The sequence below is a fragment of the Cetorhinus maximus genome, chromosome 21, assembly GCF_964194155.1.
Source record: "Cetorhinus maximus chromosome 21, sCetMax3.hap1.1, whole genome shotgun sequence".
Taxonomy (NCBI): domain Eukaryota; kingdom Metazoa; phylum Chordata; class Chondrichthyes; order Lamniformes; family Cetorhinidae; genus Cetorhinus; species Cetorhinus maximus.
Genome location: NC_135899.1, coordinates 79,658,869 through 79,685,808, shown reverse-complemented (window position 1 = coordinate 79,685,808; position 26,940 = coordinate 79,658,869). Strand labels below are relative to the sequence as shown.

General features: G+C 42.3%; 2 protein-coding genes across 2 annotated transcripts in view; both read left to right on the top strand.

Moving 5' to 3' along the window:
* LOC144696035 (palmitoyltransferase ZDHHC18-like) overlaps nucleotides 1-26,940 on the top strand; it is a 313,950-nt gene that overhangs the window by 94,085 nt on the left and 192,925 nt on the right. The gene's annotated exons all lie outside the window — the stretch shown is intronic.
* LOC144695478 (uncharacterized) overlaps nucleotides 1-26,940 on the top strand; it is a 65,834-nt gene that overhangs the window by 1,182 nt on the left and 37,712 nt on the right. Inside the window, exons 2-6 of the mRNA XM_078566356.1 lie at nucleotides 4,603-4,701; nucleotides 15,033-15,341; nucleotides 19,853-20,152; nucleotides 24,118-24,182; nucleotides 26,655-26,838. Of these exons, the coding sequence (XP_078422482.1) occupies nucleotides 4,603-4,701; nucleotides 15,033-15,341; nucleotides 19,853-20,152; nucleotides 24,118-24,182; nucleotides 26,655-26,838 (957 nt within the window). The remainder of the gene's footprint in view (nucleotides 1-4,602; nucleotides 4,702-15,032; nucleotides 15,342-19,852; nucleotides 20,153-24,117; nucleotides 24,183-26,654; nucleotides 26,839-26,940) is intronic.

Here is a 26,940-nt window from a genome sequence, read left to right as displayed (position 1 = left end):
CCAGATGGGTTTTTACGACAATCAACAATGGTTTCGTGGTCATCAGACTTTTAATTCCAGATTTTATTGAATTCAAATTCACTATTTGCCGTTGTGGGATTCAACCCTGCGTCTCCAGAACATTACCCTGGGTCTCTGGAATGCCAGTCCAGTGACAATACCAATAGGCCACAACCTCTCCCATAAAGATAATACCTGGTACTAGTCTAGTAAACCTTCTCCGAACTGCTTATAATACATTTAGATCTTTCCTTAAATAAGGAGACCACTACTGTACACAGTACTCCAGATGTGGTCTGTCCAGTACCCTGTAGAACAGAAGCATAACCTCCCTACTTTTATAATCAATTCCCCTCACAATAAATGATAACATTCTATTAGCTCTCCTAATTACTTGCTGTACCTGCATACTAGCCTTTTGTGATCCATGCACTAGGACACCCAGATCCCTCTGAATCTCAGAGCTCTGCAATCTCTCACCTTTTAGATAATAAGCTTCCTTTTTATTCTTCCTGCCAAAATGGACAATTTCAAATGTGGGGATTGCATCAGTCAATGGAGCCAGATGCAAAGATAAGTTGGAGTGGTCTTGCCGGAGTCAGGCTGGCAGTCCCTGGTGAGGGTAGGGAAAGGAATGGTGATGGGGAAAACGTAGGGGTGTGAAGACCTTGGGGTGGCAGTGGGGCTCCAATGGGGACAGGAGGCCCATAAAGGAGGTACCAGCCACCAGCCTGAGCAGTAAAAGCTGCTGGGGCTGCACATTTGGTGTGGGAGTCTTCCTCCAAATGTTAAATCCCAGCGGCAGTAAGACAAGGCCCTTAAGTTGCGTCCTGACACCTCCCCAGGTGTGGGTAAAATTGGGGTGCATGGGTAGGCACCGAGAACGTTATCCATGGTATGGTGCCCGTGATATGGCACCCAATTCTAAGTCTGCCAACCTATCTCTTTGGGGAGGGGGAGGGGGGCCGGGACACATAAAATATAGCCCATTAGCTCAATTTCTCTCTCTCTGAATGCTGCCCAACCTGCTGAGGATTTCCAGCATTTTTAGTTTTTATTTCCGATTTCCAGCATCCACAGTTTTAGGTGTGTTTGTGTGTTGTTCTGCATACTATGCGAAGAATATTGAGGAATGATGATATATGCAGATTCACTATTCCTCTGCCTGCTTTGAGGAAATTCAACTATGAAGAGAGACTTGAAAAATTGACCCTTTTCTCATTGAAACAAAATAGATAGGATAGAGGTGTTTAATATTATGAAAGGATGGGACGAAGTAAATAGAAGTGAACTGTTTCCAATGGTTGAACAGTCAGAATTAGGAGCCATAGATATCAGGTTAACTGTGAGATTTAGAACAGAGGCCAGGAGAAGTTTCTTTACAGACACTTGTGAGGCTGTCGAATTTACTTCCAGATTTCAGGCAGAAATTATTTAAGATTTGTTAGGTGAATAAAGGAAAGGGGGTTGAAGGGATATATGGACTGGTTGGTTAGATATGATTAAGAACTTAAGCAGGTTATTCTGCCCCTCGAGCCTGTTCCACATTCAGTTAGATCATGGCTGATCTGCATCTTAACTCCACCTACACACACTGTTTCTATAATCTTTCTTACCCTTGTCTAACAGAAGTGTATCAACCTCAGTTTTGAAATTTTTGATTTATCCCCCAGCCTCAAATCTTTTTTTTGGAGAAAGTTTCAGATTTCCAGTACTCATTTTGTGAAGAAGTGATTTCTGACATCATCCCTGAATGACCTTGCTCCAATTTTAAGATTATGCAAATTTGTGCTGGACATCCCACCAGAGAAAATTATTTATGTTTACCATATCAACTAATTTAACCATTTTAAGCACCTCAATTACATCATCTCTTAATCTTCTGCAGTCGAAATGCAAACCTAGTCTGTCCTCACAATTTAACTTCTTTAGTCCCACTATCATTTTGTTGAATCTGCACAGTACCCTCTTCAAGGCCAATATATCTTTTTGAGGGGTGGTGCTCAGACTGAACGTAGTACTCTAAATGGGCTCCAACCAGAACTTTATAACTTCAAAATAACTTCTAGTCATTTATAGTTCAGCTCCCTTGAGAAAAAGATCAATCTTCCATTAGCATTTTTCATTATATTTTGTAACGGTCCACTAACATTTAGTGATTTATGTACTTGGACGCCTAAATCTCTCTAATCATCCGTGGTTCCTAGTGTCTTGCCATTTAGAAAATATCCTGGTTTATAGATACAAACATTTGAATTAGAAGCAGGAGTAGACCATTTGGCCCCTTGAGCTTGCTGTACCATTTGATAAGATCATTGCTGATCTGATTGTGGCCTCAACTCTACTTTTCTGTTTACTCCCTATAACCTTTGACTAGCTTATTAATTAAGAATATATCTAACTCAGCTGTAAAAATATTCAATGACCCTGGCTGCACTGTTCCCTGGGGAAGAGAATTCCACAGACTTAACAACCATCTGAGGGGAAAAAAACTCCTCATCTCTGTCTTAAAAAGTAGAATCCTTATTTTTAAACTGTGTCCTCTAATTTGAGTCTTTCTCATCCTCTCAGCATTCACCCTGTCAAGTCCCCTCGGGATCTTACATCTTTCAATAACACTACCTCTCATTTCTCTAAGCTACAATGGATACAGGCCCAATTTATTTAACCTTTCTTCATAAGATAATTCCTTCTTCATCAGTCAAGTGTACCTTCTCTGAACTACTTCCAATGCAATTATATCCTTTCTTAAGTAAGGAGATCAAAACTGTACACAGTACTCCAGATGTGATCTCACCAACGTCCTGTAAAATTGTAGCAAAACTTCCCTACTTTTATGCTTGATTTCCCTTGCAATACACACCAACATTCCATTGGCCTTCCTAACTCATTTGCTGTACCTGCACACTTTTTGTGACTCATCTACCAGGACACCTAGATCCCTCTGTGCTGCAGAGCTCTGTAATCTCTTGCCATTTAAATACTGTTTTTCTGGACTTTCCATAAAAGTGGGCAAGTTCACATTTTCCCACATTATACTCCATCTGTCAAATTTTAGCCCACTCACCTAACCACTTTGCAGACTCCTTATGTTCTCTCTCTTTCTTGGGTTCAAAGTGGACGATCTCACTTTCCCCAAATTGAACTCCATTTCCCACAGTTTTGCCCAGTCAAACAATTTATCGATGTTCCTTTGCAACTTTCTGCTCCCATTGCCTATATTTGTTGTGCCACCTAACATGATGTCACAAGCAAACTTAGATATATGGCTCTCTATTCATTCAAGTAAGTAATTTATATATACAGTCAAAAGCTGAGGCCCCAGTACAGATCCTTGGGGGATACCACAAGTCACATTCTGCCAACTGGAAAACATATTCATTATCCCTATTCTCTGTCTACTACCTCCTTATCAATTCCATAGCCATGTCACTAGGTTGCCTCAAATTCCATTGTTTTTTATTTACTTATGGGATGTGGGCATTGCTGGCTAGGCCAGCACTTATTGCCCATCCCTAATTGCCCTTGAGAAGGTGGTGGTGAGCTGCCGCCTTGAACTGCTGCAGTCCCTATGGTGTAGGTACACCCACAGTGCTGTTAGGGAGGGAGTTCCCTACCACATACCACATTGAAAAAGCTTTTGGTCACCTGTATAGAGCTGGGTTTCAAATTTTGTTTGGTCATGCTCCTGTGAAGTGCTTTAGGATGTTTTACTATCTTAAGGATTTTGACAGTGAAGGAACGATGATATATTTCCAAGTCAGGATGGTGAGTGGTTTGGAAGAGAACTTCCAGGTGGTGGCGTTCCCATCTATCTGCTGCCCTTGTCCTTCTAGATGGTAATAGGCGTGTGTTTGGAAGGTGCTGCCTAAGGAGGCTTGGTGAGTTCCTACCGTGCATCTTGTTGGTGGTACACACTGCTGCCACTGTGCATTGGTGGTGGAAGGAGTGAATGTTTGTGGAAGGGGTGCCAATTGCTCTCATTTTTGTTTACTCTGCTTGCATGGGGGGATATGTGCCAATATGGACTGCTTTGGCTTGTTACTTTAAACTGACCATTCCTGTGTCCTCCAGGCTGATTTTCCCATCTCCTTTTCTCTGTAATCTTCAGCTCATCTAGAACTCTGCTGCCCATACCTTAACTTGCATCAGATCCCATTTGCTCATCAACCCAGTGCTGACCTACATTGGCTTCTGGTCCTCTGTCTTAAATTTTTCATCCATGTTTTCAAATCTTTCTATGGTCTCGTCTCTTCCTATATTTGCAACCTCCCACAGCACTCCAAAATCTTTGTATTCCTTCAACTCTGGCTTTTATGCGACTCAAATTTTAATCACTTCATCCTTGATGGTCATTCCTTCAGTTGTCTAGGCCTTGAGCTCTGGAATTCCTTACCGAGCGCATCTGCCTATCTAACTCTTTCTGCTCCTTTAAAACCCTTCTTAAAACATAGCACATTGAAAAAGCTTTTGGTTACCTGTATAGAGCTGGGTTTCGAATTTTATTTGGTCACGCTCTTGTGAAGTGCTTTAGGATGTTTTACTATTTTAATGGTGTATGTTGTTGTTGCTGCAGTAATCTCTATGTATTTCCCAATTCAGGAGCTGTTGCCTCTCCGTTTATGGGTTGTTCCTTACATGAACAGTGGACACAGCTACTTAATGCAGTGAAACAGAATCTGTCTGCCTGCTTTAACTCAGGTGAGGTTTGTGCTGTGACCGAGTACTCAGTACATACAATGGGTTGGGTGGTTGGGGGTGGTTTCATTGTTATCCCAGCCCCTTGGGTCATGCTATAGTCTGAAGGGAAACTCCTGATTGTTGAGTACAGCGACCTGTTTACTGAGAGCTGGAACCAGTAAATCGCCATTAAATGTTGTTAAAACTCACCTGATACAGAGAGAGACTGCCACCCTGTCTATTCTGGCCTACCTGTGAATCCATTAAGTGTAGCCCCATACTTACCTAGGGACGGACAATAAACATATACTTGGCTTGCAAGTGTTGCCCACAACAAATTAATAGAAATATGGGGGGATAGGATGCCGACAATATCCTGTATAGATCTGACATTTTTAACAGTGGGTGTACCGGAGGAAGAGATGAGACATATTTTAGAGCTAATTGTAGAAAAATCATTATTTCTGAATAAAATAGCAGAATACAGCATGGATACGTCACCAGGTTGTGATGATGTGGGCTCTGGGCTGTTGGAGGAAGTCAGACAGGAAATAGTGAAGACTCCGACCACAATTTTTCAGCCAGCTTTAAATTTGCAATTGTGCCATGAAACTGGGGAGTAGCTAATGTAAAAACCCTTTCTCAAAAAGGAAGAAAAGGATAAAGTGGGTAACTATAGACCAATTAGTCTAACATCAGTTGTGGACAAACAGTATCTATAATTTGAGATAAAATTAATATGCATTTAAAAATCAATGTTTGACAAATTTGATCGAATATTTTGAGGAGGTAACCAGGAATGTTGATGAGAGTTGATGTGGTCTACCTGGACTTTAGCAATGTTTTTGAGAAGGTCCCTCAAGGCAGACTGATCAAGAAAGTAAGAGCCCATGGGATCCAAGGCAAAGTGCAACGTTGGTTACAAAATTGGCTGAGAGGCAGGAAGCAGAGGGTGATGGTAGAAGGATGTTCATGTGACTGGAAGCCTGTTTCCAGTGCAGTTCCATAGGACTAAGTGCTGAGGCCCTTGCTGTTTGTGGTTACACAAATGATTTGGACTTAAATGTAGGAGGTATGGTCAAGAAGTTTGCAGATGACACGAAAATTGGTAGGGTGGTAAATAGTGAGGAGGATAGCCGTAAACTGCAGGAGGATATCAATGGACTGGTCAGGTGGGCAGAGCAGTGACAAATGGAATTCAACCCGGAAAAGTGTGAGGGAATGCACTTGTGGATGGCTAACAGGCAAGGGATTACACTATGAATAGTCAGATCCCGGAAAGCACTGAAGATCAGAGGGACCTTGGTGTGCATATCCTTAGGTCCCTGAAGGTAGCAGGGCAGGTAGATAGGTGGTTGCGAAGGCATATGAGATGTTTGCCTTTGTTAGATGAGGCATAGAATACAAGAGTAGGGAGGTTATGCTGGAACTATATAAAACGCTGGTTAGGCCACAACTGGACTACTACATGCAGTTCTGGTCACCACATTATAGGAAGGATGTGATTGTACTAGAGAGGGTGCAGAGGAGATTTATCAGGATGCTGCCTGGGCTGGAGGGTCTGAGCTATGAGGAAAGATTGGATAGGCTGGGGTTGTTTTCCTTGGAGCAGCGAAGGTTGAGAGGGGACCTGATAGAGGTGTATAAGATTATGAGGGGCATAGATAGGGTGGATAGGAAGGCACTTTTTCCATTAGCAGGGGGGTCAATAACTAGGGGGCATAAATTTAAGGTAAGAGGTAGAGGGCTAAGAGGGGAGTTGAGGAGAACTCACTGCCTGAAAGGGTGGTTGAGACAGAAACTTTCATAACATTTAAGAAGTATTTCGATATTCACTTGCATTGCCACAGCCTCCAGGGCTAAAGGCCAAGCGCTGGAAAATGGGATTAGTGTAGTCAGATCTTTGTTGACCGGTGCAGACATGATGGGCCGAATGGTCTCCTTCTGTGCTGTAAATGCCTAAGTCTATTACATGCCACATTTGAGTGCATCCATTTGGGACATTTGAGTTGAATGTCCCATTTTATACAGCATAAAACCGCCTGTAAAAAGGAATTGTTACAAGCTAAAGATGGCCCCCTGTAGGTGCTGCTGAGGGTTCATTGGTAACAGTTGCCACAGACCAGAGAAGTCGTGTTGGAAAATGCTGAGGAATCAGAATGTGCTCTGCTGGGAAAGAAACTGAACTAGGGTATTGTTTAAAAATTCATTCTTGGGATAGGTATGTCACTGGCGAGACCAGGGTTTATTGGCCATCCTTAGATACCCTAGAAAGGTGGTGGTGTTGGACCTTCTTGAACTGCTGAATTTGTATTGTGTTTTATTTGTGTTCTTTGTAGCAATTTGATGCAAAAGAGTGGGTTGTTGGGCCATTTAGAGGACAATAAAGAGTCCAGCACATTGTTGTGGGACTGGAGTCACATGTAACCCAGACCAACAATGGATGGTAGGTATCCTTTCCAAAAGGACGGAGTGAACAAGTTGGAGTTTTACAATAATCTGAAAGCCTATGTCGCTTCTACTGATGCCAGCTTTTTATTTAACTGCACATGGACTGCAACAGCTCAAGAAGGCAGCTCATCACCATCTTCTCAAGGGCAATTAGGGATGGGCAATAAATGCTGGCCTCACCAGTGACACTCATATCCCATGAATGAATGAAAGAAATAATTCACATTCTCAAACTGTCATAGTGGGATCTGAAAACACATTCTCTGGATTTTTAGTCCAGGCCACTGGATTACGAGTCCAGCAATTAAACCACATCCTTAACCACTCCCTTTAGCATGGACCCTGGTGTCCAGTGCAGCTGGAGTAGTACCTGTTGCAATTTTTGAACACGCAATGTTTTTCTCATCTGTGTGAAGACCCATCCCATATGTGAGCCCTTGTTTCCAATAAGGTTTCCTTCCCTCAAGGCCATTGGTGAACCTGTTGGGTTTTTACAACCAATTTTGGGGATATAACTAACATGGAGAAATAATGCAACATAATAGAAAAAGACATTCGAAAACTTGAAGATTGTGCAGTTAAATGGCAAAGGAAGAGTGTCCTCTGAAGTCACCATCGCGATGAAGCAGACTGGGAAGAGTGTCCTCTGCAGTCACCGTTGCCGTGAAGCAGTCTGGGAAGAGTGTCCTCTGCAGTCACTGTCACCGTGAAACAGTCTGGGAAGCGTGTCCTCTGCAGTTACTGTCGCCGAGTGAAAAAAAGAGTCACTTCACAGGAAAACCGTAAGTTCATTGCTTGGTAAGTAACTGTTTGAACTACCTATTCTAAGTTGATTTCAGATTAAAGGTCACTACTGGGGCCCAGGATCGGAAGCCTAACACTTCAGCTTCAACTCAGCAGAGACAGCGAGTTCCAGTTGATTTTAAAAAGTGTAGTTAGAATCTCTATTCTAATTTGCTTTCAGATTAAAGGTAAATAGGAGAAATATTTTACAGATTGATAAACTAAAGTAGGAAATTTAAAAACAAATTGAAAAACTAATTAAATAAAATAGAGATGCAGGGCCAGGCGATGTGTTGTAGCTGTATGATGTAGGAGCTTGTGGACCCCATTGTGGTTCCTAGTGACCACATCTGTAGTAAAGGTTAGTTGCTCGAGGAACTCTGGCTCAGAGTTGATGAGCTAGAGTCTGAGCTTTGGACACTGCAACACATCAGGGAGGCTGGATGCTGTGTTTCAGGACACAGCCACACCTCTTAGATTAACTACCTTAAATTCGGCCAGTAGTCAGGGACAGGAGGGTGTGACTATGAGTGAGGCAGGTAGAGGGTTCCAGGAAGTAGCACTGCAGGAGCCTCAGCCCTTGCCCCTATCCAACAGGTTCGAGATTCTTGCTCCCTGTGTGGATGAGAGCGGAGACTGTAGGGAGGACGAGCAAACTGACCATAGCACCGTGGTACAGGGAGCCATTCAAGTTGGGGGAGAAAAGAGAAATGTAGTTGTAATCGGGGATAGTATAGTTAGGGGACTAGATACTGTTCTCTGTAGTCAGGATCGAGAGTCCCGAAGGTTGTGTTGCCTACCTGGTGCCAGAGTTAAGGATATCTCATCTGGGCTGCAGAGGAACTTGGAGTGGAAGGGGAAAGATCAAGTTGTCTGGTCCACATAGGTACCAACGATATAGGTAGAATGAGGAAAGAGGTTCTGCTGAGGGATTACGAGCAGCTAGGGGCTAATTTAAAAAGCAGAACCAAATCTCCGGCTTACTACCTGAGCCACGAGCTAACTGGCACAGGGTCACTAAGATTAAAGAGGTAAATGTGTGGCTCAAAGATTAGTGTGGGAGAAATGGGTTTGAATTCATGGGGCATTGGCACCAGTACTGGGGAAAGAGGGAGCTATTCCGTTTGGACGGGCTCCACTTGAATCATGCTGGGACCAGTGTCCTGGCGAATTGCATAACTAGGGTTGTAGCTAGGGCTTTAAAGTAAATAATGGGGGGGTGGGTTCAGTTGCATGGAAATATAAAAAATCAAAGTTTAAGAAGAGGGTAAGAGTGCAGGTTAGTGACAAGGCTGATTGTTACCAAAAAGTGAAAGGAAGGGACAGAGTGTGTTGAAAATACTCCCTCCAATCCAGCAACTACTACCTAGGCCAGTTGAAGAGGAGAAGTTACAATCCCCGATTACACAGCGAGCACAGAGACTCAGGCTTCCTTTAACTGGTTTTATTCAAGCATATGCAAGGGAGCCGCAATCCTTTCTAAGAATGAAGGCCCAGCTCCCAGATTGATTACATTTCATTACTTTTGTACTTTTTCTTATCATAATTCATTTGAGTACATTTGAATACATCCAATCGGTAACCGACACACCGGTTCCATGCTAACTCTATCCTATTGAGTACATAAACATGTGATTTTGCTAACCAATTATTCTAAAGGATATATACATAATTATATTATCCAATCAAAATTAAAACATGTACGTAAAGACCTTGGTTCTCACAACTCAAGACTGTTTGTGTTTCATCAAAGCCCCCTCTTTGTCTATTGTATGTCCTCCCATATCTAAGCTAAAACCCTTCCCTTTGCGAGAGGGGAGTAATCTAATTTATGTCCTGCTTGTGTCTTCCAGTCTGACTCTCAAGGCTATGCAATGTCCATCTAGTAATCTTCAACTCTTAATATGTTTAACAGCCAGGTCTGCCTGGAGAGTTTGTGTTTTTCAGTAAATTCTTACAGTGTGCTCTTTTAGCATTTTTAATTTTCCCCTAACAGTGTGAATGCCATATTACACCAAAGAATCATATAAGAGTAGGGAAAATTGACAATATGGCAAACTTAAAGGCTTTGAATCTGAATGCGTGTAGCATTCTGAATAAAACTAATGAGCTAACAGTAGAGATAAATAGGTATGATTTGGTGGCAATTACTGAGACGTGGTTACAGGGAGAACAGGTTTGGGAGTTGAATATCCAAGGGTACTCAGTGTTTCGGAAGGATAGGCAGGAAGGAAAAGGAGGCGGGGCAGCTTTGTTAGTAAAGGAAGAGATCAGTGCTATAGTGAGGAATGATATGGGCACTGGAGAGCAAGACGTAGAGTCTGTCTGGGTAGAAATAAGAAATAGCAAAGGAAAGAAGTCCCTGTTGGAAGTAATCTATAAGTCCCAAAACAGTAGTTCAGCAGTAGGGCACAGTATAAACCAGGAAATACTGGGAGCATGTAAGAAAGGCCGGCTATAATCATGGGTGATTTTAATATGCATATAGACTGGACTAATCAAATTAGCAAGGGTAGCCACAAGGGAGAATTTATAGGGTGTATTAGAGATTGTTTCTTGGAGCAATGTGTCGTGGAACCAACCAGGGAGCAGGCTTTTCTGGATTTGGCTTTGTGTGATGAGATGGGATTAATTAATGATCTCATAGTAAAGGATCCTCTAGGGAAGAGTGATCATAACATGCTAGAATTTCAAGTTCAGTTTGAGAGTGTGAAACTTGAATCCCACACTAGTGTTTTGGGGTTAAACAAAGGTAACTACATAGGCATGAGGGCAGATTGTCCCTAGTGGACTGGGCAGGAAGACTACAAGGTAGGACAGTTGATGAACAGTGGCAGATATTTAAGGAGATATTCAATTACTCCCAAGTAAAATATATTCCAAAGAGGAAGAAAGATGGTAAGAGGGGGAAAAAGAATCCGTGGCTAAGCAAGGAAGTTAAAGATAACATAAAGGCAAAAACTAAGGCGTACCAAATTGCAAAGGTCAGTGACAGGCTGGAAGATTGGGAAACTTTTAAAGACCAACAAAGGGTTACTAAAAAAATAATAAAAAGAGCAAAGGTAAATTATGAAAGAAAACTAGCGCAAAATGTAAAAACTGATAGCAAAAGCTTCTACAAGTATATAAAAGGAAAGAGAGTAGCTAAAGTGAATGTTGGTCCCTTGGAGGATGAGACTGGGGAGTTAATAGTAGGGAATGCAGAAATGGCAGAAATGCTTAATCAATATTTTGCCTCAGTTTTCACAGAGGAGGACACCAGTACCACCCCAATAGTAACAGGTAGTGCAGAGGGTATAGAGAAGGAGGAACTTAGAACAATCACCATCGCTAGAGAAAAAGTACTGAGCAAACTATTGGGATTAAAGGGTGACAAGTTCCCAGGACCTGAAGGCCTACATCCCAGGGTCTTAAAGGAAGTGGCAGCGGAAATAGTGGATGCATTGGCTATAATATTCCAAAATTCCCTGGATTCTGGAAAGGTTCCAGTGGCTTGGAAAAATGCTAATAATATGCCTTTATTCAAAAAGTGGGGGAAGCAGAAAGTAGGAAACTATAGACCAGTTAGTTTAATGTCTGTCGTTGGGAAATTGTTGGAATCCATTATTAAGGAAGTAGTAATGGGGCATTTGGAAAGTCAAAATGCAATCCATCAGAGTCAGCATGGCTTTATGAAGAGTAAATCATGACTAATTTGCTAGAGTTCTTTGAAGATGTGACAAGCAAAGTGGATAGTGTGGATCTTGTGGATATAGTATATTTGGACTTCCAGAACGCCTTTGATAAGGTGCCGCACAAAAGATTAAAACACAAGATAAGATCACACAGAGTTAGGGGTAATATATTAGCTTAGATAGAGGATTGGCTAACCAACAGAAAGCAGAGAGTCGGGATAAATGGGTCTTTTTCTGGATGGCAAGCTGTAACTAGTGGGGTACCACAAGGTTCGGTCCTTGGACCCCTTTAGCATCTTATATACCTCAATTAGATCTCCTCTCATCCTTCTAAACTCTAGCGAGTATAGGCCTAAACTGTTCAATCTCTCCTAAGACAAGCCCTGCATCTCTGGAATCAATCTTGTGAACCTCCTCTGAACCGCCTCCAATGCAACTACATCCTTCCTCAAGTAAGGGAACCAAAACTGTGCACAGTACTCCAGGTGCGGTCTCACCAATGCCTTGTGCAGTTGCAACAACACTTCCCTATTTTTATACTCTACTCCTTTAGCAATAAATGCCAAAATTCCATTTGCCTTCCTTATTACCTGTACACTAGCTTTCAGCGATTCATGCACGAGGACACCCAGGTCCCTCGGCACTGAAGCATTCTGAAGCTTCTCTCCATTTAAATAATAAGTCGCCTTTTTATTCTTCTGACCAAAATGGATAACCTCACACTTATCCATGTTAAACTCCATCTGCCAAATTTTGGCTCATTCTCCTAACCAGTCCATATCCATTTGTAAATTTCTTATTTCTTCATTGCAACTTACTTTCCCACTTATTTTGGTGTCATTGCAAATTTAGCCATAGTACTTTCTATCTCTGAATCCAAGTTATTAAGTAGACATGGAGCAGATGTTTCCCCTTGTGGGGCATTCTAGAACGAGAGGCTATAGTTTTAGGCTATGGGGTGGTAGATTTAAATCAATGATGAGGAGGAATTATTTTTCTCAAAGGGTCGTGAATCTGTGGAATTCACTACCTCCAGAGTGCAGTGGATGCCGGAACGCTGAATAAATTTAAGGAGGAGATAGACTGATTTTTAATTAGTAACGGGTTGAAAGGTTATGGGGAGAGGGCAGGAAATTGGAGTTGAGGCCAAAATGAGATCAGCCATGATCGTATTGAATGGCGGGGCAGGCTTGAGGGGCTGCATTGCCTACTCCTGGCTCCTAGTTCTTATGTTCTTACGAATGTTAACGTAGATAAATGTAAAGTGATGCACTTTGGTAGGTAAAACAGAAACATAACTAACAGCATGCAAATTAAGAAATTAAATGGGGAGATGAGCAAAGGAATCTAGGAATACAGGCACATAATCATTAAAAGCAGCATCGCAGGTCAACAAAGCATTAAAAAACAAAAAAAAACTGGGATTTATTTCATGGGGGCAAAGAATTAAAAAGTACTGTAGTTATGTTAGTACAGAACCTTGGTCAGGGTGCCCTTAGAGAATAGTGCACTGTTCTGGTTTGTTTACTATAGAAAATACATAGAAACTGGAGAATGTGCAAAAAAGATTTGCAAAGCTGGTACTAGAGGTTACAGCCAGCGAGAAAGATTGAACAGGTTAAGCAATAATGCAAAAGCAAAAATACTGAGGATGCTGAAAATCTGAAAAAACAACTGGGAATACACATCTGTGGAGAAAGTAAGAGAATTGATGATTCAGGCCTGTGAGACCCGAAAGGTTAACAGATGCTGCCAGACCTCCTCCTTCAGAAAGGAAAGATGACCTGATAGAGTTCCTTAAAATTTTGAATTGATGTTTCCACTTTTTAAAATTTGTTTGTGGGATGTGGGAGTCACTGGCTAGACTAGCATTTATTACCCATCCCTAATTGCCCTCCTTCAGCCACACATTGCTGTGGGTCTGGAGTCACATATAGGCCAGACCAAAGGGCATTAGTGAACCAGGTGGGTTTTTAATGACAATCAACAATGGTTTTTGTGGTCATCATCAGACTTTTAATTCCAGATTTTTTATTGAATTCAAATCTGCCTTGGTGGGATTCAAACCCTGGTCCCCAGAGCATTACCCTGGGTCTCTGGAATACCAGCTCAGTGACAATACCACTATGCCACCACCTCCCCTGTAATGGGGAAGAATACAGAACTATTGGCCATGAAATCATGATTGTCAGAAGGTGAAACTTCTTTACTCAGGGAGTGATTGGATTGCTGTAATTTCTCAGCTCTGGTACCAACTTTGTAAATCTTTCTTGCACTTTTCCAGTGCTTCTATGTCCTTTGTATCTTGGTTAGAATGTGGAGCTAGCTACTGCCAGCTAGTTTCTTAGAAGCTTTCAAAAGAAAATTGGACAATAAGCGAAAAAGGGAATAGAAATACATGCTGAAAGGCTGAGATTAATAAATGGAATGGGAGGAAACTTGTGTGGTGTTTAATCACTAGCACAAATTATATATAAACCAGTGCCTCTGCTATCTCCTCCCTAATTTCCTTCCTTTCAATGACAACTCAATAACTTCATGGTCACTTTAACTGGTCTCATTTTTTTATTCTAGATTTATTTAATTAATTGAATTCAAATTCACCATCTTCTTTGGTGGGATTTGAATTTGCACAGTCCAGGCCTCTGGATTACTAGTCCAGTTATATAACTACTATGCTATCATATCGTTGAGTGTGCATAGGTGCATCCCATCTGGACTGAGGGTGTTATCCTCTTTTAGTTTTGTTGGTTAATCATTTATTTTCTCCTTTACTATCACAGTTGTATTTTTTTTTTAAGTTCAGCCACTGACAAAGTGTCTGTTTCATTAACCTCATTAGGAGAAACTGAGGCAATGTAGTTGTTCAATATTCCTGCCATTTCTCAATCATTACTTGGTTCTGTGAGTATGACAGGCTGTTGCTTGACTAGGTGGTGGAACAGTGTTCCCAACTTCCAAATTTTGTAATGGTCTCCAGGTGTTACTGAGGACTTTGCAGGGTTGATTGGGCTGGGTGTACTTTTGTGGTTTCCTGATTCAATGCCTAGATTATAGCTGAGTGATAAGTTTTATTTTTTGCACCTACATGATGCTCTTAATTCTGGTTTTGTGTGTAAAAAATCTGTTGGAGGAGAAAGTGAAACAGTGATCTTCAAAAAGGGGTTAAAAAGACAGTGCACTGAATCTAAGGAACAGAAGTGAAAGAAACATGGAAGCAAGGAGGCGGTGTTAGCAGAGAGTTTCCAGGTTTGTAGCTGCTTTAGGAACAGGAGGTGGTTATTTAGCCCTCAAGCCTGTTCCGCCATTCATTTAAGTCATGGTTGACCTGTACCTCAACGCAATTTACCTGCCTTTGTTTGAAGGTATTTGGTTCTGTTATAGAATTGTTGCATGTTACCACCTGTGCCTGTCACTTAGAATTTGTTCTTTCATGTTTTGTAGTCGACGTTGAAGCCCTTGTCCTGGAGCTGCAGCCAGGGATATTGTTATTTCCCACAATCTGTACTGAGGCCCAATGTCAGCAGAACAAGAGCTGGTTGCATGAGCTGGATGATTACTGCAAAAATCTGGTCTGTTCGGCAGGGAGAAGCATGGAAGCCTTGGTCAATGCGGCGAAAGCAGTGATTAGAACCAGCTATTATTGGGACATCTCTAATCTGTGGAGTTCCCCTTGTTCCCCTAGGTTGTCTTCAACTCGCTCAAATGTTTGGAATCTTTACACCTCATTACTGAAGCTGGAGCCAGAGCAAGGTAGGTGTCACTGGGGGACCACCACTTTCTTTTACCGTCCCACCCATTCAACCTGGGCAGAACAATAAAAAATCATCCAACCAATGAGGGCAGCTGCCGTTAATTTTGACGCTGATCAGAGGAGGAAGCCTGGCTAGTACGATGATTAGAGGGATCGTTTGGCGACTGAAGGGTCGTGCTTGTGTCCCAGTCTCAACTTCTCTATTTCCATTTCTGGGTAAAGCTGTCGACCATTATCTACTCCCACAGCTACCTTGATTGCACTTCCGCCCATCTTGCTTCCTGCTAAAATTCTAATCTATTCTCTTCGTTTCTCCATGTCTGTCACTTCTGTTCTGACAATGTCACCTTCCACACCAGTGTTCCTGTTAGAGTTCTGTTATCTTTACTGCTGCGGCCGCAAACCCCCCCACCCCGGCCCCCCTGCCCTGGCAAGGGAAATTCTATCCTTTTGAATTTATTGTTAGTTTAAAACCTCATCTAAAAAATTCTAAATCATTAGAGCTTAATCAGCTATGCTCGCTAGTGACGTGGTCTTCTGAAAAAAGAGGACATTTTATCTTGAGTTTTTAGACGAAACAAATATATCTCAGAATAGAAAGTACATAGAGAATAATGAATTTGTTATAATGTACTAAGGTAACTTCTCTCAGAAAATATACAGAATCCTATAATTAAAGAATGCTAGAAGAATTAGGGTCCTTGAGGTTTATTGACAGAGACTACAACCTTTTTAAATGGTGACAATATAATACTGTATTATAAGCACGGTCTGTAGTGGTTCAAGAAGGCAGCTGCACCACCACCTTCTCAAGGACAACTAACGATGGGCAATAAATGCTGGCCTAGCCAGCGATACCCACATCACATTAATTAATTTTTAAAAAATCTTGAATTGCATTATAGTAATGTTTTGAATACTCCAGCTTCAGTAATGAGGTAAAAGCAGAATAAGCTAATTCGTCTAAATATAGTAAATGTAAACCTCAATTCCACTTAATTTTATTCTCTAAGTAAGGCATCCAAACAAACTAATTTTATACTTACAAACAGAAGTATAAAGTGTAGTTTTTCCTGTCTTGTCTCAACTATGAGGAAACCTTTCTTAAGGTCTCAACTCAATGATGTTCCAACTGACTTGTTAAGTTTGTAATATAAAGAAAATCTGTTATGATGAGTTACATGACTATTGTCTGTTTTACTATTAGCCCTCTTTATCCTGAGCAATTCTTGAGAATCAAAGCAACATGTAGCAGGTGCAATTTTAACAGCTTAAGCATGGCTCCCTGTCTGGTAAAGCCTTACTTTCAAGGCCTCTATCTGTCACTCTGCCTGTGAAAATAATATGTATGTATTTCTCACAGAAGATTTTCAGCTGTATTTTATTTGAGTTAAGTTTTAACCCGTTCATAGATTGAGCCAAATTCTTCACACTTCCAATATATCTTCCTTTTTCCTCAACCTAGGATTCCTCTCCACTGTGGCTGATGTTTCCTGCACTTCTGCCCTTATCTCTTCACCTCCTTCCCAAAACCACAATAGGCCCCCCTTATCCTCACCTTCCACTCTACCAGCCTCCACATTTAATGGATCATTCTCTGCCATTTCCAGCATCTCCAGCGCAAAGCCCCCACCAAACACATCATCCCCTCTACTCCTCTTTCAGCATTTTGCAAGTCTTTAGTCCACTATCCTATCATCACCAACAGTTACTCGCCTTTCCCTGGCATTTTCCTGTGTAAGCAAAGATGATGCAGCACTTGCCCTTTCTGTTCCTTCCTTCCCATTGTCCAGTGCTCCAAACGCTCATTCCAGGTGAAACAGCAATTTATTTGTACATCTTTCAACTTGGTATATTTATGATGCAGTCTACTCTACACTGGGAAGAATAAATGCAGATTGGGTGGTCAATTTACTGGACACCTGAAGATCCTGTCTGTAGTGCCAAAGACATACTCCAGGATGAGTCAACCTCCCCTAAACTAGCCAAGCTGATTCAGTACAACTACAACAATGGCAACTGGCTGATAAATTGGAAAATTGGCCAGGTAAGTCCTGTTGGAGATGTAGGACAAATTCAACCTGGCCAATTACTGCTTCATCTGTCTGCTGTCAATCATTAGCAAAGCAATGGAAGGTGTTGTCAAAAGTGCTATTAGCAGCACTTACCAATAACCTGCTCACCAATGCTCAGTTTTGGTCCCACCATACACACACAGCTGCAGCCATTACAGCCTTGGTCCAAACATGGACATAAGAGCTGAACCCCAGAGGTGAGAGTGACTGCCCTTGACATCAAGGCAGCATTTGACCGAGTGTGGCATCAATGAGCTCTAGCAAAACTGAAGTCAATGGGAATCAGAGGGAAGACTCTCCACTGGTTGGAGTCATACCTAGCACAAAGGAAGATGGTTGTAGTTGTTGGAGGCCAATCATCTCAGCCCTAGGACATTGCTTATGAGTTTCTCAGAGCAGTGCCCTGGGCCCAACAATCTTCAGCTGCTACATCAATGACCTTCCCTCCATCATAGATGTTTCTAATAATGCACAGTGTTCTGTTCTATTTGCAAATCCTCAGATAATGAAGTAATCCATGCCCACGTGCAGCAAGACCGTACAACATTCAGACCTGGGCTAAGTGTCAAGTAAGTTTGCACCACACGAGTGCTAGACAATAACCATCTCTAATAAGAGAGAATCTAACCATCTCCCTAGACATTCAATGACACTGCCTTTGCTGAGCTCCCCCACACCAACATCTTGGACGTCACCATTGACCAGAGGCTTAACTGCACTTGCCACATAAATACCATGGCTGGAAGGTCAGAGGCCGGGAATTCTGCTGTAAGTATCTCATCCCCTGACTCCCTAGAACCTGCCTACCATCCACAAGGCACAAGTCAGGAGTGTGATGGAATACTCCCCACTTTCCTGGATGGTGCAGCTGCAAAGAAATTCAAGAAGCTTGACACCATCCAGGACAAAGCAGCCTACTTGGTTGGCACCCCATCTACCACCTTAAACACTTGCTCCCTCCACCATTGGCACTTTTGTGGCTGCAATGTGTACCATCTACATGTTGCATTGCAACAACTCGTCAGGACTCCTATAGCACCCTTCCAAACCTGTGACCTTTATCACCTAGAAAGACAAGAGTAGAGAATAACATCACCTGCAAATTCCCCTCTAAGCCATATGCCATCCACTTGGAAATGTACTACTGTTTCTTCACTGTTACTGGGTCAAAGTTCTGGGACTTCCATCCTGGCACCACTGTGAATCTACCTACATCATATGGATTGCTGCAGTTCAAGAAGGCAGCTCACCATCACCTTCAAGGGCAAGTCGGGATAGGCAATAAATGCTGGCCTTTCCAGCAACATCCTAAGTATGAACAAAAAAAAAAAATTCCTTTTAGCCTGCAAGTATCACCCTGAGCTTCCAATTGCTTGCCATTTTAATTCTCTGCCCAACTCCCAGTCTGGTCTCTCTGCCCTTGACCACCTACAATATTCAAAGAAAGTTCAACACAAGTTTGTGGAACAGTGCCTCATTTTTCAACCAGGCACTTTATAACTTTCCGGATGCAACACTGAGTTCATCGACCTCAAATTATAAACATTGTCCCCGTTTTCTTGGACAGCAGGTGCTGTTAATGGTTCTGATGTTACCATTTACCGCTCCTTCATCTTTTGTTTCTTTACTTGTCCCATTATCGCCCCTTTTGCTCTGCTCAATCATCCCTTTTTCCTCTCAATCACTCCGGCCATCCACTCTTATTGTAGAGCTTTTTGGTTCTACCCCACCTGTTCCCTCTGCACCACTTATTCTAACCAATGTACTTGCTTACAAACTGTTAAATCTATAACAGCGTCTAGTTCTGTTGAAAGGTCATCAATCTGTATTGTTAACTCTGTCCCATAGATGCTGTGCGTCCTGCTGAGTGTTCCAGAATTTTCTGTTTTTAGGCCAGATTACTTTGTTGTGCTTTGCTTCCATGCCATGTCCATTAAACACTTGACTGTGTTACTATGGTTGGGAACTAATCTGAGATGAGAGCTGGCCATACGGAAGAATGTGTACCTATCCAGTTATATTTCTAGTCATATATTTCGGAAGAGAGAATGCATCAGCCACATACCTGTCTCTGGTGCAGACTGTGGATGGAAGAGTTGTCTTCTGAGCTACCTGTTTGGCTCCACTGTTGCAATTAACAAAGGTAGCCTGTAGAAAAATTGGCTGTGCAAGCTCTCCTGACTGTGACTGGTTCCCTTAGTTAATATTTTTTTTCTGGCCCTGAAAATGTAACAGGCAGCTTGTCAGCCACATGTCTCTCCAGCGATGGGAAATCCCCAAAGAATGTCACAAGTATCTACTGCCATACTGACTGGACTGCCAACAGAGGCTAGAGAACTGTGTGCCAGAAATCTGGCTGGAGTCAGCTCCAAATAAGGTGCAGGTAGCCTTGTACAGCCTGTTTTTAATGATGCTTATTTTTGGTTTGCTTTAAGGGCAAGTGTTACAGGAATCGGTGGCGGCTGCTGAAGATCTGGATGTGACTAAAGTGGATTTGGAGGTTCTGGCTATGTTACTCAGTATTTATCCACCCTGGGAACCTCACACTGTGCAGCACTTAACAGCACCACCTGAGTTCTTTTACACAAACGTTATCAGGATTGCACAAAGCACAAGCATTTACTATCAAAGAGAGTTTCTGCATGCTGTTCTTTTATCGACGAAAACTAAAAAGGATCAGATGAAAACCTTTTACAATTTCAGAGGAGATGAGATCTTATTACCGACGTCTATTGGTGAGAGCAACTGTTAGATGTAGAATTCTGAAAATTGGAGCACTCCCAGATTACCAAGGCCAGTCTCCAACTGTCCAACACTGGATTCATGCAGGGGTTGAGGAAGGGACCATATTCTGTTCTTTGGAGTCATTCCCATCACTTATAGTTTTAAGTACCTCTAGAAAATCACCTCGTCTAACAAAATCAGATGCAGAATTTCAAGTCTGTCTTTGTATTTGCATTTGTCTTTCCTCGTACCAGACATCACCCTGGTGAATCTCTGCTGTACCTTCGCTAGAACCTCAATATCTCGCAGACTGCACACGGTCTTCCAATTTACTGAGGTTTTATATAGATTCTTCATTATATATCAACTTTTATATTTTATACCTCTTGCTATAAAACGTAGCATTCCTTTGGCTTTTTATGGGCTTATCTACTTGAGCTGTTTTAATGTCTTGTGAAACTGAAACCCAAATCCCTCTGCTCTCTTAAATTTATTTATTCACTCACAGAACAGAGTCATGGGTTTGGGAGGAGCTGTCGAAGAAGCTTTGACATGTTGCTGCAGTGCATGTTGTACATGGTGCACACACCTTCAACATTACTCAATCACAGCCTTCCCCCCATTCAAAGTATTATTATTTGCATTTTTCTAATCAAAATATACCGCCTCACATTTACTGACATTGAATGTTATCTGCTGTTGCTTGTACCCATTCCACTCCCTTGTCAATACGCCCTTGAATATTTCTCCGGTCCTCAGAATTATTTCCTGGTCCTTCCTGTATTTTCTGCAAGTTTGGACAAAATACCCTCTTGGCCTATTGCAAATGACTGATATACACAGTGAACAAAAGCAGTCCCAAAACAGTTTTGGGACACTCATTTCCAACCACTTTGACCAAGTGTCCTTAACTCATTTTCCAGTCCCGCCAGTGGCGGGCATCATAGCGGGGGCGAGACTGGAAAATCAAGGCCTTCGTTTCTTCCTTTCCAATGACTCCAGTGTAGTACTTTTCCCTCATACCCCTTAATATTTTGCAATACCCCACTGTGTGGAACTTAGTCAAAAGGTTCCTGATAGTCCAGGCACATCACATCCACTACATTTTCCCCCTCCACTTTATCTGTCAAGAGGCTTGGTTTCTCTGGTCTCTCCTTACACCAAAAGTGCCTCATCCCTGGTATTGTCTTTGTGAATCCCTTCTGCACCTCCTCCATGGCTTCCCCCTCCCATATTGTAAGCAAGTACTCAGTAAGTTGTATGCGTCTCTATAATCTATTATTCCTTCATTATCTAGTACATGAATGTTTGCAATTTGAGTGGTACAGCCTCACTGCTTTGATGCTCATGATTTCTTTTTGTCCTGAGTGCTTTTCTTGTGAAGTGAATAAGTGTTGGCTGGCTACGGGTATGATTGACAACTTGCTGGAGCTCAGATGGACCTAGACCTCCCTGGACTATAGATTTCCCAGGCTGTGTGTGTGAGCCAGGTACATCTGAAACTGCTGTTTGCTTTGTTATCGCCTCCCATGCCTTGTGTGTGCACTGCTTTAGCTATCTTAAAATGTGTACCTTTTCTCCCTAGCTCCTTGAAGAATGGTTTGCAGGTCCTGGTTAATTAAACCATTCTTTCTGTTCATTAACTCAAAATCTTAAGCAATTTGACGAGCTATCTATTAATTTTGATATGCAAATTGTCACATTCCTTATCGAGACAGACTTTAAATTTAACTTCAGAAAAAGATATTTGAACGTCCAGTTGATATTTGAAGGGATGAGATGCCAAGATTTCACTTTTTAAGGCTTTCACTGTTACAAACAGACTGAAAGCACTTATTAACTAAATACTATTTTTGTAGGCAATTTGTACTTTAAACTACAAAGCAGAACCTTCCCTTTTTTACTTTAAGCACACCAACAAAAACCCACTTCACAGCTATACTTTACACTCTCCTATACGTAGTCATTCAGTTTTCCTCTTAGCTTCCAAGGGTTCACTTCCTTTTTTTTTCCTTTCCCAGTCTGGCAACTTTTAACTCCAGGCTCTCTTTTACAGTGAGTTTTTTTTCTGACAATTCCCCTTCTAGCTCAAGATAGGTGAATCTTCCAGCCTTGTTTCAAATCCACATGGATTTGGTCTTTTCAATCCGAGCATGAGCTCCCACCTGCATTCTTTTGTGATAAACCATAGAGTCTTTCAGCTTCTAACTGCTCCCTTGCTCCCAAATTCTGGCAGACTGCCTATGTCTGTATGTTTCCAGGAACAGCTTAGAAAGCCTTCCCCTCTCAAAGCCCATCTCCATGGCATAATGAATCACATAGACCTTGTATCCAGGTAGAAATGCTGATTTGTTATCCTTGAGACCTCGACTCCCTTTTACCTTGGAAGTAAATAGACAGCTCAAAGCATAACCATTTACGACCCAACATTCGTAGCACCTTCCTGGGACTTTGGAGACTATGTCTAATAACTGTAAACACAGATGCTGCTGCCATTGTCACCTTCTTCCTAGCAAAACTGCCCGGACCTCCCTTTAATTTTTAACAGCCATGTCATCCAATCCTGTTGTTAGACCAACTTCAGAATAGATCACATGACCCCCTTCATTTTATCCTAAATTAAAGACATAGTCCCAAAACAAAACAATCTTATAAACCTCATATTTGTAGCAGAATGTTGTTATTATGCTTAATTGTATGAGTTCCAGTGTGCAAGTGATCTAAAGGTCCATCCTTCTCATCCTCTGCCCTGCTTTGTGGGAAGGACTTTTCTCATTTTAGCTCACAGAATGAAAACATAACCTTTATTGTTAACTTGCAGCAGAAAATCCTCCAAAAGCCTTAGAAGGCCAAAGCATTTGGTTAAAGCACTTTCCAACTTTGTTTATTAGTGTCTTCACAGTTAAGTTGCTGTCCGTCACTTAAACATGGCAGTCAGTTAGAATGTTTTTGTAGAAAGGCCCCAGTAATTGATAGTTCTTCAATGGACAAAGAAAAGAAAAACAAAGGCTTACATTTATATAGCACCTTTTACAACCGCAGGATTTTCCAAAGTGTTTTACAACCAATGAAGTACCTGTGAAGTATAGTGATTATTACATTGTAGGAAACACCGGAGCCAATTTGCAACTACAAACTGCAATGTAATGATGGCCAGATATTTTTGTGATGCTGATTAAGGGATACATATTGGCCAGGACATTGGGGATAACTTCCCTGATCGTCTTCTAATAATGCCAAGGGGAGGCGCTGGACTAGTAATCCAGAGACCCAGGGTAATGCTCTAAGAACCGGGGTTCGAATCCTGCCACAGCAGATGGTGGGAATTTAATCAAAATCTGGAATTAAGAGTCTTAATGATGACCATGAAACCATTGTCGATTGTTGTAAAAACCCATCTGTCCTTTAGGGAAGGAAACCCTTACCTGGTCTGACCTGTGGTTGACTCTTAAATTAGGGATGGGCAATAAATGTTGGCATAGCCAGCGATACCCACATGAATGAATATTTTTTAAAAATCCACTTGAAAGGGCAGACGCAGTCTCGGTGTAATGTCTCAAGACAAAGAAACCAGATTCCCCATGACTGCTGGCTGGCCTTAACCAATTATCCCACACTTGGAAACCAATATAAAGCAAGCCACTGTTAGGAACAGCCAGTAGAATAACTAAACTCTGATGCCGCCCTGTGCTTGTTAATCCTAACTAGATGTGGTGGCCTAAAGCTTCCTTATTACAGCAGGATAATACCACTAGCGATAGGCAATAAATGTGGCCGTCTCAATGTTGCCTCCATACTGAGGGCAAATATTTTCCTGAAAATATTTGTAAAATATGTGGCTAGGATGTACCACAAGCAATGCCACAGGAGACCTGCTAATATAAAAGGCCATAATTTGCATGCCAACAAATTCAATACTGTTCTCCCTTTCCCGCCATGATCATCTTGTAAGTTTGTCTCATTTCATTAATTTCAGATTCCATGTGGGTGAAGACGGTGAAGTTAATGAGGTTCCTGTTACTGGAGCATGTATTTGAGCAGGTTTGCACTCCAAATAAACCCTCACTGGTGAATTTTCATGCGGCCTGAAATCAGTGTGAAATTGAGTGTGAAATGACACAGTATGATTGGTATCATGACCCCATTTGAGGCTGTACGACTTTACTCAGGTGGTGAGGCTTGTGCTGACTTCACTATCCACAGACTGCAGAACAGGACAGGCAGCCACTGGTTGAATGTGGTTGAAGACAATTTGGTTTGGTCTGAGCAAGTGGCTGCAGGAGGGAAATGGCATGAGTAATAAGGGAGCAGAGTTTGTGGCAGACATCAAAAACCATAGCTTCAATTTTTCCAAATTTAAACTGAAGGAGGTTCTGGTTACTCCAAGACTTGATGTTGGACAGTAGGATGAGAGAGATAAAAGTAGGGGAAATCCCAAGATATTCTATAAGTATATCAATGGGAAGAGGATAACCAGGGAAAGAGTAGGGCCCATTAGGGACCAAGGGGGCAATCTATGGGTGGAGCTAGAGGACATTGGTGGAGTGTTGAACGAATACTTCACATCCGTCTTCACCCAAGAGAATGAGGATGAAGTTATCGAACTCTGGGAGAGAGACTGCGAGGTTCTTGAGCAAATCGATATAGGGAGTAACAAGGACTGGCAGGCTTAAAAGTGGACAAATCTCCAGGTCCGGATGATTTGTGTGCCACACTGCTGAGGGAGGCAAGGGAGGAGATCGCAGAGGCACTGACCCAAATTTTTAATTCCTCTCTGGCCACGGGGGAGGTGCCAGAATACTGGAGAATAGCTAATGTGGTTCCACTATTTAACAAGGGTTGTAGAGATAAGCCAGGGAACTACAGGCCAGTGAATCTCACGTCAGTGGTAGGGAAACTATTGGAGAGAATTCTGAAGGAGAGAATCTATTTCCACTTGGAGAAGCAAACTTGATCAGGGATAGTCAGCATGGCTTTGTCAGAGGGAGGTCATGCCTAACAAATTTGATTGAATATTTTGAGGAGGTGACCAGGTGTGTAGATGAGGGTAGTGCAGTTGATGTAGTTTATATAGATTTCAGCAAAGCCTTTGACAAGGTCCCACATGGGAGACTTATAAAGAAGGCAAATACACATGGGACACAGGGTAATTTGATAAGGTAGATTCAAAATTGGCTTAGTTGTAGGAGGCAGCGGGTGATGACAGAAGGATGCTTTAGTGACTGGAAGCCAGTGTCCAGTGGCATACCACAGGGTTCTGTGCTGGGTCCCCTATTATTCGTCATTTATATAAACGACATAGGTGACTATGTGGGGTGTAGGAAGTTTGGGGATGACACAAAGATTGGCCGGGTGGTTAACAGTGAGGTTGAGTGTCTTGGGCTACAGGAAGATATAGACGGGATGGTCAAATGGGCAGATAAGTGGCAGGTGGAATTTTAACCCTGAAAAGTGTGAGGTGATACACTTTGGAAGGAGTAATTTGACAAGGAAGTATTCAGTGAACGGCATGACACTAGGAAGTTCTGAGGTACAAAGGGACCTTGGCGTGTGTGTCTATAGATCTCTGAAGGCAGAGGGGCATGTTAGTGGGGTGGCGAAAAAGGTATATGGGACACTTGCCTTTATCAATCGAGGCATAGATTACAAAAGTAGGGAGATCCTGTTGGAGTTGTATAGAACCTTGGTGAGGCCACAGCTGGAGTACTGTGTGCAGTTCTGGTCGCCACATTATAGGAAGGATGTGATTGCACTGGAGGGGGTGCAGAGGAGATTCACCAGGATGCTGCCTGGGATGAAACATTTAAGTTATGAAGAGAGGTTGGATAGACTTGGGTTGTTTTCGTTGGAGCAGAGAAGACTGAGGGGCGACCTGATCGAGGTGTACAAGATTGAGGGGCACAGACAGGGTGGTTAGGGAGCAGCTGTTCCCCTTAGTTGAAGGGTCAGTCACAAGGGGGCATAAGTTCAAGGTGAGGGGCAGGAGGTTTAGGGGGGACGTGAGGAAAAACCTTTTTACTCAGAGGGTGGTGACGGTCTGGAATGCACTGCCTGGGAGGTGGAGGTGGGTTGCCTCACGTCCTTTAAAAAGTACCTGGATGAGCACTTGGCATGTCATAACATTCAAGGCTATGCGCCAAGTGCTGGTAAATGGGATTAGGTAGGTAGGTCAGGTGTTTCTCACATGTGGGTGCAGACTCGATGCGCCGAAGGGCCTCTTCTGCACTCTGTGATTCTATGATTCTGAAATGAGATTGTGAAAGGATAGATGTGGGAATATCAGCATACATGAATGGAAACTCCCTGTCCCTGCTGCCAACCTGTAGATGATATCTCTAAAGGACAACATCTCAGTGAAGGAAAGGCCCAGGATTGATCCTTGGGAGATCCTGGAGGTGACTGGGCAAGGAAGAAGGAGGAATTGTTGCTGACAATGCACTGGCTTTGTCTGCACAAATAGGACTGGTTCAGGTAATGTTTGACACATGTTTAGGTTCTCTCTCTTTGTTTCAGGAAAAGCTATTGCATACAGTGATGTGGTTCAGTCCAACTGAGATAAAACAATTTCTGAAAGAACTAGCAGCCTATGGATGTCCACATATCACACGAGAGTTGGAAAAGTGCATGAACAGCAGGAATATCATTCGATTCAAGGATGGGAAACCACTTAGGAAGAAAATGTGTAAAGAAATAGATGGTATGTAAAGTGTTATTTATTGTAAATTGATGCTCAATGTAATCTCAGCCTTCTCGCTGAAATCCTTATCTCTGCCTTTGTTTGGTTCTATAACTATTCCAA